Raw genomic sequence first — 19,802 nt, 5'->3', positions numbered from 1 at the left:
TTTTTTTTGCCAAACGGATACAGTTATGCCTCCATAATGATAAAAGAATGATCAATCAATTTCCGGTTTAATTTATTCTCGAATTTGATTTCTATAAATAACATTTAAAAAGAGCCAATTACCATACAAGTGATTTTAATTGAAAAACCAAAAGAACAAAGCATTTTGGCCACGTGAATAGAATTAAGTTAGGACGATACTTTTTTAGTCAAAAGTACCTGAAGCGTTCCTAAGCGATACATTATTATTTATTTTGTTACTTTCGAAATTTAATAATATGTATTTTTGTGATATACCCAATATTGAGTTCACAGAAAATGCATTAATATTTTAGGGCTGAGGGTAATCTCTCACATAAAAGCATTTTACCATGTTTTTTTTTCGGAAAAGTTTTCATCGCTCTTTGCTATTTACGGCACAAATATTTTAAAAGTCACGGTTTTATTTTACGAAAAGCTCCTGTAGTTTGTATGAATGTAGAGTTTTACAATGAGAAGCGACGTATTATTTATAAGTTTCCTTAAAATATGCATAAAGTTATTGTCAGTATTGTGACATTGCAGCGCAGCTGGTTTTAGAAATTGGAAGAATAAAATTAAATATTTGACGTTACTTTCAGACTGAGAGCGCTCCAACGTTTCTATGCTTTTTTTTGCATTTTATCAAAACCGAATTATCGATAGTACGTGTGGTAGTATTTCTAAATCAAGTTTTTAGCTTATCGAAAAAATTATTGGCTAAACACGATAACACTGCGGAACAAAAAAAATAAAAAAATCTGCGGCATCTATTTTGTTAATGGATTTTGTAAATACTTGTATTAGACATAAATGGTGTGCATTTACTTTCTTTGGATTGACTCTGGTTCTTGAGATAAACGAGACACAAGAAATCAATGAAAAAAATTAAACGACCCTCCCTAAACTTATATTAATTTGATTATACCCACTAAGTTTTATTTTCTACTCATGTATTAGTGTAGTTGTAGTTACAACAATTTAGTAATCAGCTACTAGACCTTGAAATTAACAGTTTGTATCTTTTAAATCAATTTTTAAAGAGCTTTTTTGTCTCAAAAATATGAGTTCATTATGAAAACCTTGCGTTTACAATCCCAACAGTTTTTGTTAATATTTGGCTTCTAAACTTACAAAAGCAAAGGAATAAGATCACGGAGGTAGTGATAAAAACCTACCAAGCATACTGTCTTATAAAACTTCCATAAAATAATAAATATTGGGGGTCCAATATCGTCTGCAAGAATCGTGAAGACTCTTTGCCATACTGGAGTCAAGCTGGACGTAAAGGACTTCAATTTGGAAAGCCAAAGATATAAACTGAGCTTTCTAATCACTAAAATGATCAAAAGTCAGCCAAATTAAAGTCCTTTACGTCCTGAAACGTCCGTTTGAATACGGAAAAAATAAATTCGATTGACCGCAAATCCGTACTCTTATTAAGACACTGTATTTGTAAACCACAAAACACAAATTGAATCTGAAGCTTGGCTAAGCTGTGTTTTAGTAATCAAACAATATTTGGGGAGTCATAGAGCACCAGGCTTTTCAGAATTGGTTGTTTGAAAAAATTAACACATAAGGATCTAATTTGAGTATTATTATTTTTTAACAATAGCCATTTGGACACGTTCGCCCATAATCTGGGTAATTACAGTGAGGAATAAGCAGAACGGTTCTACCAGAACATCAGGATAGTGGAAGAATGACATCCACGGTCAATGGGACCGCCAGATGATGGCTGATTACTGTTGCCATAATTATGGAATTTTCCTCACCAAAACCATAACATAAAAGCTTACAGAAAAAGCTTTTTGTAGTTTTTTTTTCTATTATTTGATGAAAATCAAATATTTTTTTTAATTTTTATATCGTTCTTAAATAGGATCTTAGTGTAAATATTTTTTTTATACAGATTGGTATTTTTACTTTGGGTTTTTTCATATAAACAGTTAATAGTATTTATCTCAAGATCTAGAGTCAATTTGACAAATCTAATATTTTTCTAGTATTCAGCACACTAGCCGCATACAGAATTGACTCTAAACTACCATGCCGCAAAATGACTGTTCCCCAGTGTAATCTTTATCAAATAAGTTTGAAATTGCGTTGCTTTTAAATCCACGGTGTTTATTATCTTTTATGTACCTACAGATAACTTAAATGGGTTAAGTTTTATGTCAAGTAATAACGAACTGTAAAACATACGGTTATTTCCCTTTTGAGATATTTCAGGATGCCCGTCGTATTTCTACTTGGTCAGCTTTAACACTACATAAAATTTATGGTGCGATTTTGGGGAAACACATTACTGTGGGCATTCAAGATGTTATTTGCTTCTGCCATTAAAATTAGTATAAGTTTATGCTGTATACTAAAATAAAAACAAGAAAGAAGTACTACCTACGATATATTTTTTTGTATTTCTTCTAATGTTTTTTAAGAAATTGAAAGTCTTACATGAGGCTATAATAATTTTGGGTTATACAAAGTAATCTATTAGGGTAAATACATGGTACACATATTAGGTATACCTACCAGTGTTTAAAACTAAACACGCCGTTGTCTGTACCTAAGAGTATCTACTCAGAAATTTAGAAGTTCAAAAGTGTGTTTTGGTGTTCCATTAACTAATTATATAACTTACTCTGTCTGGGTCTGGCGATAACTTAATGCTAGTTAAGGACTTTTTTGATGTAATCTTTCGTCAAGTCATGACGTTCAGACGGCAGTCATCAGGTTTTATTCCAGCACTTAAAAGGCTCTTTTAGAGCATGCAAATGTGACGTCACTGCGGCGGTAACGATCTTCTTGTCTCTTGAGCGATGACGAGAGGTAGCGTCATTAAAAAAGTAATAATACTTTTATTACTTAACAAAAGTTTCATAACGTCCTCATTGTTTTTACAATTTCTCTTTAAGATTCAGAGAATTAAGAAAAAAAGAGTTGTTTTGATAGCGATAAATCTAAATTTTATCTAACTCTATGCGGTATTAGAGTCAATATGTTAGTGTATGTATTAAGACGTCATAAATCCTACAACATGAAATATTAATTATTAATTCATAAAACATAATCAGTACAAGATTTATTAAGGTAAAAACTGAATTACTTATTACATAAGAAACTTACTAAAACAATTTCTCTAAGTTTCCAATACACTTACCATCCAGAAGTGTACTGTGCTATACATATTGTTCTATGCTAGCCGATCAGACCCCGAGTGCATATAAAAATGGCGTCCTCATCTTTCGGAGTGCAAAATACAAGCAAACTTGCACAGTTTACGAACTCTACCGGCAACATATCACTCGTAACAATATAACCGCTACAATGCATTTCCTACTCAAAGTTTATGAGTCATTCGGTTGAAATACGTGTAGCATGTAGGCCCAGACTAATAGTAAGAACTTTTCAGTTCAAAGTTGAAGGAGCAATATTTTATAGGCTTAATATTCAACTGTGCGTGTTGAGAGAAATAGTTACGGGGTTTTGAATGGTTAGTCCTAACTTTGAGTAATTCAGGAAGTCTATATTTTAACTTTGGTCCTATACCTACTTTATCGAGTGGATTGTTTATTGAAGAAATATCATGCATCTTTTGAAAACCGTTCTTTACATTACAATAAGTTTATTTTTTATATTAGTTTATTACATTACAAAAGTATGTAAATACATTAAAATACGTGCCTTGTTTGCTTGATAAAGCATAAATCTTAGGAAACTAAAACTGTTTCATCGAGTGAAAAGTTGGTAACATTGATAATAATATGCAGTTGACTAGCTGACGATCGGAATCGATGATAAGCTTCAGTTATTTTACTTTAGTATATTTAATTTTCATGCAACTGAAATTCAAGTGGGTGGCAACTCGACGTACGAAAACCAACGAGTTGGTGGTACTTATACTAATTTGATCTGGGTAAAACCACATAAACGTAAGAATTAAACTCGTTTTGACAAAGGTGATGTTTCTGAATGACAAAAATACGGCTCCCTAGAGTATGTTTGTCTTCGATGCAAGTTTCTATTTACATACCTTTTAAGTTACCTAGAATAAACGTTAAAACCCAGTTCCTAGAGTCTAGAGTTTGTCCCTGGGGAATATCCTGGTGTTTCAGTATTCAAACTGAAGACAAATTATAATTGAAGCGTAGAAGATAAATTATGTCCAGGAGACAGACAACATTAAGCCCCGTTTCTTTGTGATATTATATTTGGGACGGTGGAAATACCAATTTTAACGTGTAATCAGGAATTTCCCGGAGTCTACGATAAATTGCGATGTCCTACTATATTTCTGAACGTTGAAACTTTGGAATTATTTAAACAATATTTTAGAAATTTGACGTCGTTAGTCGAATTTATTTAAATAATATTTTAGCAATTTAGCATCGTAATCGAAGGCGAGACTCAATTAATGATTTAAATAATAAAATGCTTTTGGTAGCAAACATTTTCTGGAACATGACTTATTCAATTCCGCATCGTCCCCGATTGTCAATATCGTTAGTTGTTATACACGGGGTAGAAGATAATGAAGAAGTGGTGGGACAGCTTTGTAATCTTATTGATTTTATTGAATTAATTAAGCAGAATACATAAAAAAGATTGTCTATTTATTAATGCTATAACTAAAAGGCCATTACATAATCGTATCATACTTATATGGTTGTCTTTTTAAGTTTACATTAGCCAACTCACACTCGCTCACTGTCTCCAAATGTAGCATATTGGTACTAAATTAATTTATACCGCATCATAAAAAGTACAAGATTAAAGAAGAACACAGCTCGTCGCGTCACTAGTCGTCGCTCGCCGCGCCCCTGAATTATGAATGTGCCCTGCTGGGAACATGATACTTCACGACATCGACACGTACGGAACTATACAGGGTGTAAGCGAAATCAAAAATGTATAGTGAACTACTAACCCAAATTAAGCATTAGTTTTTCCCGATCATGGAAGGTCCTTGCTCATTAATTCTTTTCTTTCTTCCACTATGATTCAAAGGTCTTCTAGGTAAAACATCGGCCCCTGTGTAGTTGTATTAACTACGATTTTGATTGAAATATAAAGTCTGATGAGCTGTTGACTGTAAAACATAGGTGTCACAAAATCTTACCTGATCGTAACTCAGTAATAGCCTTTATTAAGATTGATACTAAAGCCAAGGAATTAAGTTTTTAATTGCTTTGCTGGGGTTTCTGATGAAATTTAGTAAATGGAAACATTTTCAGGACCTATTTTCAAGTTAAAACATGACAGGAATCTATTTTTGTAGCCTGCCTGTTCCGTACATCCTGTATCTACTCGTACAGTTCAAAACAACCTCTTTACAGATAAAAGCTCTTTCGTCTAAAACATGTCCGCCATTCATCGGAAAGTTTGAGAAATTGTCGTATCGTGTATTGAAGTTGGATGTTTAGGAGTAATGAAAATGAATCTAGACGTGGGTTGTGTGTGAGTTTTTGTACAGAATGGAGGTCGGGATTACAGAAAATATTCGTATTTGTCATGGGAGTTCTTTTTTTAATCATTTTGTAGTCTTTGTTGTCCGACAACCTTGACGCTCCAGATTACAGACTTTTTTGGGTCGATAGTTCTGTGGGTTTGTTAATTAGTATGAACAAGTATAAAAGTACGCACATTATATCGAATCGGTATCGGCCGGTTCCTTATACTAACTAGTATAATGCCCGTTTTCAACATCAATCCCTAATTATCAAGTGATCCCTATGGTAACGCATAACAGGAATTTTGTTTTCATAAAGATAATTTAAAAATTAGGGATCGATGGTGAAAACGGGCATAAAGCCTATCAAATTATCGGCCGACAAAAAGTCTGCAGTCTGCGGGACGCTTAAAGTTTTCTTCTAGTACAGAAAAAAAACTTATGTATTTTGAAAGATATTACCTAGGTACAGAGAGACTAGATATTTATAAAAAATAATTTCTACCAGTTACTAACTGCCACTCTACACAGTAAAATTCAGTTAATATGAAACACCAACCCTTTAAAGCTCACCGCTTTCTATATATCAAGTAGTAATTGTATCGCAGCTAGGAACAAAGTTTTGTTGGTAAACATTTGGTCTGCTACCCTCCTTCTGTCAAGAGATGACGTCGATAAACGTGTCCTACCTTTATACTGCCGTTTCGCACGCGAGTCATAGACCAGCGGGTGTATTACTAACTGTAATAGAGATTAATTCCATAATCTGTTTGGGAATAATCAAAAAGTTCAGTCTGGAAACTTTCTGGGGAAAAACAAAGTTATCTGCGTTATTTCAATAAGTAGGAGCTCCTCAATTAAATTTAGATAGATAGAAGTTTTTAACTAAATCCAATTAGGGAAATACTATGCTCATTTATTATTAAAAAAACTCAAACCAGCCAGTATTTTTCTAATGACTTGTTTGCTCTTAGTGCGAACTCTTTAATGCAAACAAAAATAATAATAACAGCAACAGTTTTTGTTTATGTTTTTTTTAAAGCTTGTTACACAATTGAATGGGTTAATCGAAGCGTTAAATGGTTATTCTGAATTGCCGATAAATTCCATTAACTTGTTCTAGGAAAGTCTATTACAATTTGATTGTGAATTCGATAAAATAATGTTGGTTCACCCAAATATAACGTTTAACAAATACTGTACATATCTGTGACAAAATTAGATATCTGTTTATACAAGTAAATTGGTATTTTGGGTACATGGTATTCAATAAATTGTAAACTGGGTATGCTAAATTAAATAATAACTATAAATGGTTTACTGTGTCATGTGCGTTTATTTTATATTTCCAGCGTTTATTTTTTATTTTTAGTCTTGATTATAATTACAATTTTATAAATCTAGATAAAAATAATTAATACTAAAGTATCTGAATTAACGGGCTATCTGTCAAAAATGTATAATTAAGAAGTTATAAGAATTTTCATTTTTTTTTTGCTAAATTGACTTTATCGCATGAACAGAATCTATCAAATTGAAAGAGATTGGAGTCGCAAACTCCTTCATAAAGTATTAGGCACTCACAGGTAGAGTTTGAACTACCTCAGCGATTTCCAGAAATGGGCATTCCTATTTATTGGCTTGTTCAATAAGCTCGAGTTACGACCAAATTTATTAGACACGAAACTCATTTGGTTCATTTATTTACGGCCTCGGCTGTAAAAAGTTTTTAATGTATTTTAATGTTCGTCGACGTCTGGATATGAGTTGAAGTTAACGTTTAATTTTATGTAAGAAGCGTCTTTAGATAAAAAGGCTGAAAAGTTTTGAAAGCTTGTTTTGGCTATATAGGTTATTAGATAGTTCGGAATTCTCTTTGTCTTAGCTATATTAAAAATTGTTAAAGATCACTCAAGTTAGTAATTACAACTTCTTGTTCTCACAAATATTAATTTTATAACGAGTGACTTTATAATGATGACATAATATTAGGTACATAGTTATTCCAGTTTCAAATTTAATTAGTTCTTACTATGTAGGTATTTCATTGACCACAAATCACGCATACAGGAATGTATCCACTTACGTCACACGCTAAATGTTATTACAAGCAAAGTAATAAGGTTTAACATTAAATGGTAAATACATTCTCGTGCAGACCTGTATGTGCATGTACAGATGACGGTATATCCAGCTTAAACTGCGGAACCTTATGACGTTTTGTTAAGGGTGACTTTACAACAGATACGTGTACATATACAAGTGCTTATCTCAAACAGCTGGCTTTGTAGCGGTAGCTAACCACTCGACCAGACCGCACGGGCGGCCGTCAAATGTGTTGTTTATGTTTAACTCTGTTCGTATTACCAGCAAAGCTTGGGCAAGGTTTTACTAACTATCTCTTTTTACCATGGCACATAATAATCATGTTTAAATATTTAGCTCTATAGCGTTGGATTTGCTTTGTAAAAAGGCTTAGGTTGAAAGCTATGGTTACAGTTATTATGGTACTTTTTTTAATACAGTCTCCTGGCCTAATGGTTTGCTTATAGGCACATCAGTGGCAAAAGCGGGATCGAATCCCACCAGAGCCAAATATAAGTGTGATGAGTAAAACATTTATACACGGAGTTTTTTTAAATATAATGTGGGTTAGGCAATATCATGTACCAAATATAAGTGTGATGAGGCAAACAAATAAAATAAAGGCAATTAAATAAAATAATATCTATTCACATGTAAATTAAGAAGGCCAAAATAAAAGCAATAAAAGTCTAGCTGCTATTTTCGTATGGAAAACATAACAATGAAAACGACCTTTGGGCAATAAATCCTTGTTACAGTGCTTCGCATTCAAGGCCTTGACCAATAAAGTAGCTTTCATTGTGTGACGTCAAATATGTGCGTGGATTGGGGTCAACGGGTATTAAGCAGCTTTGAAAGTAGCTGTTTGTATGTTTTAGGGCTTATTTTTCATTTTATCTGTAGAATAACCAAAGGTGACTGACTGACTGACTGACAGATTGACTGACTGACTGACATAGTGATCTATCAACGCACAGCCCAATTCACTGGATGGATCGGGCTGAAATTTGGCATGCAGGTAGATGTTATGACGTAGGCTTTCGCTAAGAAAGGATTATACGAAATTCCACCCCTAAGTGGGTAAAACGGGATTCACGCGTATGAAATCGCGGGTGGCCGCTAGTTTTGACATATTATTATTTCCCATATTGAAACTGTCAATGTACCAAACTTATTCTTCAGTTAAAAGTTATCTGACGATTGAAAAATCAGCCCTTAATAGTATATTTATTTTCCACCACAGATATTAACACAATAGAAAACTGCTGACACAAAACGTTTTTTACGTCTCAGTGCGAACAATATTTAAACCTTAAGTTTTTTGGGTGTTTTATTATACAATAAATGTCACAAAACTGTTTTGTTATTTTATTGAGAAACACGTTTGGTAAAAGTTTTAGTCCATAAAATGCTTGACGACTTTTACTCAGGATTTACGAGTACGGTTTTAAATGTAGTTTAACTACAATTACTTTGCAGAAGTTTTTAGCTTTATTATTAGACAGATGTTTTCAATGCTTTGATATCTGTTAGAGTTTAATGACCCCTAGAGGTTGTGGGTTCAAATTCTTAAATGTAAATGACAGATTTTGCGTAGGTATTAGATTGGTATTCAATTTTTTTATTGCTGCAGGATAGCAGCCGAACATCAAGCCGTGAGTACATTAACTAATAAAAAAAATAACGCGCTATTTATTTACAGTGTTGGTAATACGAGCCTTAGTTTGGGGTCATCCATAAAGTACGTCACACGTAAAGAGGGGGGGAGGGGGTTGACAAAGTGTGACATGGTGTGACAAGGGGTGGGAGGGGTCCTAAGTTTCGTGACATCACATTTCAATTGTTTTAAATATTTTATGTAAAGTTGATTTCATAAAAAAAATTACTTAATTTAAATGGAAATAAAACTAATTTCGGAACTGCTGTTAATTTAATAATTTTTCGATGTGAAATTGCAAAACATGTGACGTCACACTAGGGAGGGGGGGGTCTCAGAAATGTGACCACCTGTGACAAGGACGGAGGGGGGGTAAAAAAATCACGAAATTCGTGTGACGTACTTTATGGATGGCCCCTTTGCAGTCACATTTGTATTACAGAGCACCCCAGCAATAGGAATCCTCAGTAGAACGTAAAACTACAACGTTAATTGCTCTTTTAATATATCCCGGGTGGTCGCTGTTGCCGCCCGCCCACTAATTTATAGCCTCCGTGCTGCCCGCTACAAATTATGGTGCTACGGACTACGCCGTAGCTCCGTAGTGCTACGACTACTGTAGCGTTCGTAGAGCTTTGTAAATCATTCTTGGTGATGATTTATTTGGCAAGTATAGAATTGAATTTCAATAAGTTTAGATATAGGATGTTAGTTTAATAAAGCTACAATATCTCTTGGATGGATTGATTTCTCAAAGAAAATTAGAGCAATTTAAATTATAGTCTAAATGAGTCTTGTTAAGTTTTGAATGGGAGATGTTTTATGTAAGGAGATTATTTTGTAAGTATTTCAATTTATAAACTAAACATTGCTTTTGTTTTTTGATTAGTTCTTATTGTATTTTCTTTCAAACAATGGTTATGTGTAATTGAAGTTGTGATTGCTTTTTGTCTCCAATATTTTCGTTAACATCTATTTGATTAAGAAGTAATATTATTTGTTTAGAAAGATTTCTTTTGGGTTCTAAATTAATCAATTAAAGTTTTCTTTCTGGCCAGTATTGTGTCGTGGCAAACTAGAACTTTTTAATAGCAATATCTTTAATAGTCCATTGTAACTTGAGCCCTGATCGACGTGGCTGTGATAGCCACGCAATACCGTCCCATATTGGACATGCGCTAAGAATAGCAATCAGATGGTCACCGGTGGCTATATTAGGGTTGGAACACACTGAGCGCGAAGTTATAGTATTAGAGATAAGGATAAACATTGATCATAACAATTATTTTTGTGTTGAGAAGTATAATTTAAATTACACCAGTACGAGCATGAAAAATCAGGGAAAAAGCAGTGATCAGGCAGAGTCCAGGACAGTTCTGATTTTGTTTTGTGTTACTGAAACAAAAATGTCGTTTATTTTCCTGTCCCGTGTGAAGGAATTTGGGACGAAGCAAAGAAACGTGATTAATTTAATAAAGATATTAAAAAGATGTAATATATGGATTTTTCCTTTTCAGATATATATTTTGTTTTATATTATTAGGTCGAAGAAAATTTAACGCGCCCGGTACACGTCAACCTTTGTTCACTCACGTGAGAGGAATGGCATCACGGTGATATTTTATCAATAGTGTAACACGTGCCTTTTGTTATTGCCGTCAATTTCAATGACGTGTATTGGAACGGTGAAAAGTTTGTTTTCATTTTTGGTAGCGTTTATGTCAAGCAAAACAATGCACGGAAAAATCAGTCTTATTTTTTGAGAAATAAGTGTGATTATAAAGTCATGGTACTGCTTCTTATGCATAGTTTTTGTTTTCAATTAAAAATAAAACAAAAAAGAAATAATTAATATTGAATTAAGAACGCAGAAAGCGTTCGTCATTTGTTTTTCCAAGTCGGCGATTAGAAAGTGGGTCTAGATTTGCTCTACATAAGATTTAAATACTTTAGAATGGACTCGGCGTTAATTACTTTAGCTCTATTGCTCGAACTGGAAAACGGAATTAATCTGGGTTAAATAAAGGAATTCAAGTCAAGAAAGTAATGCTACATTTTAAGTTGCAAATAGTATGTGACTTTGAAAGAAAGAAAAAATATTTATTTGGTATCAAATACAGTAAAAGACTAATGCCCGTTTTCACCATCAATCCCTAATTTTTAAGTGATAATTATAACACATAATATGAATGAGTATTGTATGAGTAGTATATGAGTATGAGTATTGTATGAGTATTGTAACACATAATATGAATTTTATGGTCACTTAAAAATTAGGGATTGATGGTGAAAACGGGTATAAGTAAAATATTTTTTTGGGACATTGTAACAAAGGTGCTAATATTATTCAATCAGAAGACAGGCGTAACTACCTAATAGATGAAGCTAAAGCATATTAAGCTAATCAGTAGTATCTTATGTAACATGTAGTAGATGCTATTTTATGTAATAGTACATTATGTGGTGGCGGCTGTAATAATATGCGCTAGTTCATCAAAACAAGGTCACGTAAATAATATATCCGTCAGATAGGTATATAAACAGTCGTGTTTGACAAAGGTGTATTACATAATCAGCAATTCAACTCAGTCGTAGTACGCGACACAATAATAAGGCACATTTATCAAGCACATTGCTTAGCTTACCCAGTGCTATATCTTGATTCACGTAGTGTTTGCCGCGGTGCGATGCCGAGTGCCATCACCTGACTCGATTACCGACTCGATTTTTTATCTTTTTGAACACTCGAGCACTAAATTCTTGTTTGATTTACGCGATTAAGTTGATCGTAAATCGTAATTCAGCTTGCTGGAATTTTTGTTTCGATTAATGGTTTAAGTAATACTTGTGAGTAATGTTTTAAGTGCAAGTTCGTAAGTGAAGTGATGCTTTATCACTTTATCTTATTAAAGAACCCGTAGGTTTTCTTTGGTAGAATTAGCTTTCGATTGTTTTCTGCTATTTTGTATCCCTTTCTGCTGTTTAGTAGACTTTTGTTGTGAATTTTAGGAAAGCTATTGAACAAAATCAGTTCTCTTTTTACAAGCTTTATATTGACTTCACTTGTTAGTATGTGTGGGACAAATCTTGCAACTGAATTTAAGACCAGTTCTCCTCAACCGATTGAGCTGAAATTTGGTATACTTATGTAAGTACGATGACAATGCAATATTATGGTATCATTGAGCTGGTCTGATGATAGAGTCGGGAGGTGGCCATAGGAACTCCTAAACAAAACGGCGGAAACTCATCAAGTTTGGGTTCGTTGGATTTGTCTTTTCGAGCACTATAGTGTAAGATAATGTCCAGGGTTCTGAGATTAAGATATAACTAAAAAGTGTAAAATAAAATTATAATAAAAATAAACTTTTTTAAAAACAAGCTTTTATTCTGAATTTCGAAAGCTTGTAGCGCAAACAGAGAAAAAGATAAATAAATTCCATGCGCGATACAAGCTTTCGAAATTCAGAATAAAAGCTTGTTTTTAAAAAAGTTTATTTTTATTATAATTTTTATTTTTACTGTGAACAGACTGACGTAGTCTTTTGTCTAATATAATGACTTTTATTTCTTTTGATGATGTTTGTGTCTACAATTTCATATACTGTTGAACTATGATCTGATCTTATGTTAACTCGATTAAAAAATGTCTCAGCACATCACTAGTCAGTGCGAATTATTGCTTGCTCCTGTGCGCACCTGGGCCTCTTAATACACCTCGAGTAGAATTTATTCCACATTCATAAATAATACTCGTATTTCTATTGAATACATAACGTAATAACACAATAATTCACCATCGAGACGTATCTGACGATTGCTGGTCACGATAAATGGAATTATATTACTTTTACGGCCTATTATCTTGAATTTACTATGTACTTGATTGTGACGTGAAAAGAAATATTCGGTTGCTAGGTAATAAAGCTCGTAATGTTGTGTAAAATGTGTTCTTTTAGTATTTTCCGTCTATTACCTGTCATACTGAGAAATATAGTTCCAAAATACTGAACTGTCCTATCCATGACATTGATAGTGGGGTGCCACCGTCAATACCGGATCGCTGATTCCGATTTTTGCCATACAGTTGAACGTATAATTGAAACCATATAGTTGAACGATGGTAGCACCCCCCTGTCATTGAGTTTGGTGGACAGTTCAGCGTGGGTCATCTATATCTAATACAAGGATATCGACTTTTCATTACGTTTTCAATGAAAAATGTGTGTTTTGACCTTATATCTCTAGACTATTATCTCTTCGAATGTAAAAGTTACTTTTCGAGTACTTACAGAGACGCAAACATTTTTTAATTAATTTGCTAACAAAAAACATGGAAAAGCTCAATCCTAAAATATTTTTGTTCTTTGTCTATCAGTTTACTCACCCCTGTCTGAGGATTTGTGAAATCTGTCAGATAATTGGATTAACTCGATGTCTACTCGATTTGTAATGACACAGCAGGAAATATCGAATCAATTCGACAAATTTCGACGCTACTGCTTGAATAATGAATTCCATATCGATGTCCCGTAGGCTCACTCGAAATGTCCACCGAAATTGCTACGTATTAAATGAATTGTTGACAAATACACCAAGGTTGTTGTTGCCAAATTATTTACGTGCCACAAAGGACTATTGGGACAGTAGTTATAGTATATTGACGTCGAATGAGGGTCAACGGCACTGGGAATAAGTTAGTTGTTTAGTTAATTTCCTTCTTTCCTTCAGCTTTGGTAAAAAACACGGACTGACACTGAGCTGATTTACTATAATATTTTTCTTCTATAGAAGCAACCACCCTGGTGATTGACATAATTATTGATACATATTCTGTAATATCGTGTTTCTGAAAGAAGTTCAACATTCATAGCAAAGTCCTAATTTTCTGTTTCTTTTTGTTACAGGAGGTCAAGCGCGGGGCTGCTGGCACCTCAGCTTGCGTGCCAGTCGTCACCCGCGCCCGCGTCGGCGCCGCCGCTCCCCGCGCCAGCTTCACCCCCGCGCATCGTCTCGGCGCCGCCCGCGCACGCCCCGCCCCCCGACCCCGTACCGCAACCCGCCCCCGAAGACGGGGTCAGATTACGAAGAGTGCACACTGTGGCGGTGCGGGATTACCTTAAAAGAGAGACGCAGACTTTTTTTGGGGTGCAAAGGGATAACGAGAGGGAACAAAGGAGGCTGTGGTATGAGAGGCGTAGGAGGCACGCGGCGCGGGCGCTCGGCGACCTCCGGCTCGATCTACCGCCGGACCATCATCCTGATGATGATGATATTAGGTGAGTGGATTTGCGGCTTTATTTTTTCTTAGATTAGGGTGATGCCCCATTAGTTCTGCGTTCATAAAAAATATATGGAAAATGTCGCAGCGTCGACGTTAACGACGACGAAATTAATGACTGATGCTGATGATGCGTCAGCGACGTTTTTGAGACACTGTCTGGCTGTTTTCTTTATCATTGAAGTAATATGGATAAAATATCAACAAGCAACAAATAGCTTACACTCGAAAGCTTTATGTTAGGTACGGAACTACGAACATAATAAGTATAACCTTGTACAGTTGTTACTTGTTACGATTCATAAGAGGAAGAAACTGGAAAAACTGGAATTAACAGTAGAACTTTAAACACTGCGTCCGTCTGTTTGTTTTATTAAATGAGAAAGAGAATAACAATTTTGGCACTTGTGCCGAACACGTAATATGGCGCCGAGATTAAATGCAGGTAACTGTATTACCGTGCTCCATTTTCTTACAATTGTAATATGAAAACTTGTATCCATTCCGAATGGGGTCGTATACATTTTCCATTGCATTCAGGAACTTTTTCGTGAGACTTTTGTATCGGTAAAAACCAGAAACTACCTGGTAGTTTGATTCTGAATAAAAATTCAATATTTGTTTGTAATTCAAGTTGACTTCGAAATGAATGAATAAAAGCTTTTCATTTGAACTTTTCATTTAACTTGTATTCAAATTACATTTCGATGGAAACTCGAAGTGTGTAACTTCGTTAAAATAATTTCATATCCTTTTTAACTTATAACTCAAACAGGACACAAAAATTCCATAGAATTCGTAATAATTTGGTTGTGTTCATATTAGGACAATATTATGATTGGATGGTCAATCAATGAATACAGGGTGTCCCAAAAACAATGGATAACCCTGTAACCATCGATAGGCCTCGCCATGGTCTCCCTAACGTCCAATTTTGACCCCAGTAAAAATATCACCGTTTTCAAGATTTTTAAGTTTTTGTGCATTTTTAGAAAATTGCCACCTGCGATTACTTTTTCTCATGCCATTTCTACAAATGAGGATACTTTTCAATCTAGTTTTTTTCCTTATCACAAGGGATAGTTGGGCTATCAAAAGAAAAGATCAAAGTTCAACAAACTAGTTTGAAAGTATGAAAATTTTAAGAAATTGCAGAAGAGAAGGAAAAATTAATTCATTGTCTTGCACTTTTGATCAGCCATCGTGTAAAAAAAATGTAGGAAGACCATCGTGCCCATTACCTTAAAAACTTCCTTGGTTAATTGAGATTCTAAAAAGGTATCACAAGCCTATGTATTCTGTATTATTTTTATCTTATGGCTACTTGAATAGCAACTAGTATGAAAACTGCAAAAATGAGTTTTTCTCGTAATAGTTAAACTAGGACTGCATAGTGGCATTAAATACAAATGGATAATTTTTAGCGTAGGAATTTAAATAAAGCAACATTTTATCATCATCATCATCATCATTTCAGCCGTAGGACGTCCACTGCTGAACATAGGCCTGTACCCTAATGCTTTTCATAATGACCGCTTGGTAGCGGCCTGTATACAGCACCTTCCAGCTTATCTTTATGAGGTCGTCGGTCCACTTTGTAGGTGGACGTCCTACGTTGCGCTCTCCGGTACGTAGCCTCCACTTGAACCCTGTTGCCCCATTGGCAGTCCGTTCTGCGTTTTTGTGATTACTTAATTTTTGTTTTACACCTTGTAAATGTGCCTATAGACAGATACCCGTGATGATACACGGCTCGGAAACGTGGATTTTTTGCACAGTGTGCTATGGAAGGGGCTATGCTCGGGTTTCTTTACGAAACCGTATCAGAAATTAGGAGGTCTGTAAACGAACTAAAGTCGCTGACATAGCCCGACGGATCAGCAAGCTGAAGTGGCAAAGAGCAAGGCACAGTAGTTCGCAGAACTGAGGCTGCAGGGTTCAAGTGGAGGCTACGTACCGGAGAGCGTATCGTAAGACGTCCACCTACAAAGTGGACCGACGACCTCATAAAGATAAGCAGGAAGGTGCTGTATGCAGGCCGCTACCAAGCGGTCATTATGAAAATCATTAGGGTACAGACCTATGTTCAGCAGTGGACGTCCTATGGCTAAAATGATGATGATGATGATGATAAAATGTTGCTTTATTAAAATTCCTACGCTAAAAATTATCCATTTGTATTTAATGCCACTATACAGTCCTAGTTTAACTATTACGAGAAAAACTCATTTTTGCAGTTTTCATACTAGTTGCTATTCAAGTAGCCATAACATAAAAATAATACAGGATACATAGGCTTGTGATACCTTTTTACAATCTCAATTAACCAAGGAAGTTTTTAAGGTAATGGGCACGATGGTCTTCCTACATTTTTTTAACACGATGGCTGATCAAAAGTGCAAGACAATGAATTAATTTTTCCTTCTCTTCTGCAATTTCTTAAAATTTTCATACTTTCAAACTAGTTTGTTGAACTTTGATCTTTTCTTTTGATAGCCCAACTATCCCTTGTGATAAGGAAAAAAACTAGATTGAAAAGTATCCTCATTTGTAGAAATGGCATAAGAAAAAGTAATCGCAGGTGGCTGTATAAACCTACCATGAAACTTGTTTGTGTTATTTGCCGAGAGATGTCACTGCTCTTTGAGACGTGTAAAGCTGTACCGCGGTGTCCAGATTTTTTTCCCTGGCTTTATATACCTGGAGTATTTTGAACCTTTGACAACATCTGTGAACCATTGACAACCTGTGTCAAGCAATAAATTGTCACCTACATATTGACGTCTTATTTAAACCTAGATAAGAGTCCCTTAAGTGCGCCGAGAGTATCCGTGGTTTATTCAGTGGCAATTTTCTAAAAATGCACAAAAACTTAAAAATCTTGAAAACGGTGATATTTTTACTGGGGTCAAAAATGAACGTTAGGGAGATCATGGCGAGGCCTATCGATGGTTACAGGGTTATCCATTGTTTTTGGGACACCCTGTATTTTATGTCAAATTAATAATTTCTTGTTAACTACATAATACCTTATTGATCATACACAGCTATTTGAAACAATGTTCATTAATTACGAATTTGCTTTGTAAACTTGATCATAATAATGTCGTTATTATGTTTGTATCAATAAGCAGTAAACTATTAAGTTTACATTATTATTTTCTGCTATAACTATACCTTAAACAGAAGCCTATTTTGGGAGAAAAAGGACTCAAGTCAAAACAACAAAAGAGTCCTTTGTCAATATTTTTATTTAGGTACTCTGCGCGTTTTCACTTGCTACTATGGTATCAGAGTAAACACGAATGAGTAGGTCATCTTCATAAAAACGCACCGAGCGTGGTTTGTATGCGAGCCCGTCAATACGTATGCGTATGTGGCGCGCACGCACATACTGAGAAAATACGGCGCAACACCCCGCTAATCCACGCTAAATTTTGTCAGTGTGTGCGTGCGCGCTGCATACGTATTGGCGCGCTCACATACAAACCGCGCTCGGTGCGTTTCTATGAAGATGACCTACTCATTTGTATTTACTCTAATGGTATTGTCAATAATGCCTATGAACCTGACCCACTTTTCATCCCAATAATTATGAGTAATTAGCGATCTATTAATGACATGGTACACGACATTGATATACTGCTTTATTGGCTCAAGGACCGTCTATGTCGTTATTATATTAAAAGGATTATGTACAGTCTGTCCGGCTATTTACTTTACATAATCGCTTTTGAACTGGATTATTATTTAATGGCCAATCTTCCCTCAACTAATTGAGTGAAGTCGGGCTAAATTAGCGTGATAATCGCTAACCATAGTAATTTGTTGCAGGGGGTTTTTAGTTACTTCGTTATTTTATGGATCAATTTAATGATTATATTTCAGAAGTATGTATAATTTAAAAATAAATAATGAAAATGTTCATAATAATTATGATTTATGTCTATTTTATATCTAAGTCGGCCGTTTGGTGTAGTTGTTCAGAACGGACTACTATGCCGAGAGGTCCCGGGTTCGATTCCCGGCCGGGCAGAAATTGAAATGATGAATTTTAATTTCTGTGACGGGTCTGGGTGTAAATATGTATAATATGTAGGTATGTATTTAATAAAAAAAAAGTATATAAGTAGCATATCCATTAAGCTAGCACCCATAACACAAGCATTGAGTTGCTTACTTTGGGGCTAGCTGGCGCTGTGTGAAATTGTCCAAAGATTTATTTATAAAATATATTTATTAAGTACCTATTGTATTTTTGTGTAATATTTTTTGAAAACAAAAAGGTAAAATCAGTAGTGCATCTTCACTTAATTAATAAGGTAGAAAAGACTATACTTTGGGGTAGGCCTTAGTCCAGCGGTAACGTCCTTAGTTAAAACGAAGTGAAAAAGGCCGAATATATTAATTCTTGCTAGCCAGCTGCACGAACCTAAAACTGCTAAATATGAGATGTACCTACTCAAAAACAAAATTAAACAGGTGCATGAGTAGTGTGCCCTGCGGGAGTCCGCGTACCCTTATACTTTTTACTTTTCTTTGTGTATGAAGGTAAATTTTGAAAATATAAAAGTGAAAAGGCCTGACATATTAAATCTCATTATTCCTGCAGACCTTATTCATACTAGCTGCACGAACCTAAAACTGCTAAATATGGGATGCACTCAAAAACAAAATTAACCAAGTGCATGAGTAGTGTGCCCTGCGGGACTCCGTCCGCGAGCTTATTAATGCCCAGTTAATTCCAGGCCAAGCGGCGCCGCCCGGGCTCTGTCGAACGAACTTTGGACACTTCTGCCCTAACTTACGGACGTACGAAGTTAGGGTTCCGTGTTTATTCCAACTTTGAGTGGAGTAGACCGTTGTTTTTGCCAATTGAGATGGAAGTAGTAGTAAGTAATTTCACAGAATATACTGTACTGTACGATACGAAAGGAAGAGATTGTGGTGCTCAATTTTAGCAAAATAACCACCATCGAAATCTAAAAATATTTTTGGTTACCTGATTAAGCTATCCCTATTCGTTTTGTTTTTAAAGTAGTCAACCTTTGTCCATAATCAATGATTTTTTACCGTACATAGGTAGATGAAATAAAAATGACGTAGGTATTTCTTAAAATATCGTGTTAAAAAGTAATAATCAAATAATTTTAAAATGTTCGGTGGCTAAAACAGGACTAAAAATTTGAGTTTCAAAACTGCTAGAAATAGAAACCGCAGAACTATAGCTTTTACGGCAATAATAGTAGTTGATAAATTTTCAAAGCGCTCCATTTACGTGACGGTGGACGTGTTTCAAACAGCAAA

At 34.9% G+C, this 19,802-nt stretch overlaps 1 protein-coding gene across 1 annotated transcript in view; it reads left to right on the top strand.

Moving 5' to 3' along the window:
* The window catches only part of rho-5 (rhomboid-5), a 163,439-nt gene that overhangs the window by 105,605 nt on the left and 38,032 nt on the right, over positions 1-19,802 (top strand). The window contains exon 2 of the mRNA XM_028302582.1: positions 14,122-14,493. Within this exon, the coding sequence (XP_028158383.1) occupies positions 14,122-14,493 (372 nt within the window). The remainder of the gene's footprint in view (positions 1-14,121; positions 14,494-19,802) is intronic.

This window comes from Ostrinia furnacalis, unplaced genomic scaffold (assembly GCF_004193835.3).
Source record: "Ostrinia furnacalis isolate ACB-3 unplaced genomic scaffold, ASM419383v2 OfSCF1132, whole genome shotgun sequence".
Taxonomy (NCBI): Eukaryota; Metazoa; Arthropoda; class Insecta; order Lepidoptera; family Crambidae; genus Ostrinia; species Ostrinia furnacalis.
The sequence above is the reverse complement of the archived record's forward strand: the minus strand, read 5'-3'. Positions and strand labels throughout refer to the sequence as shown.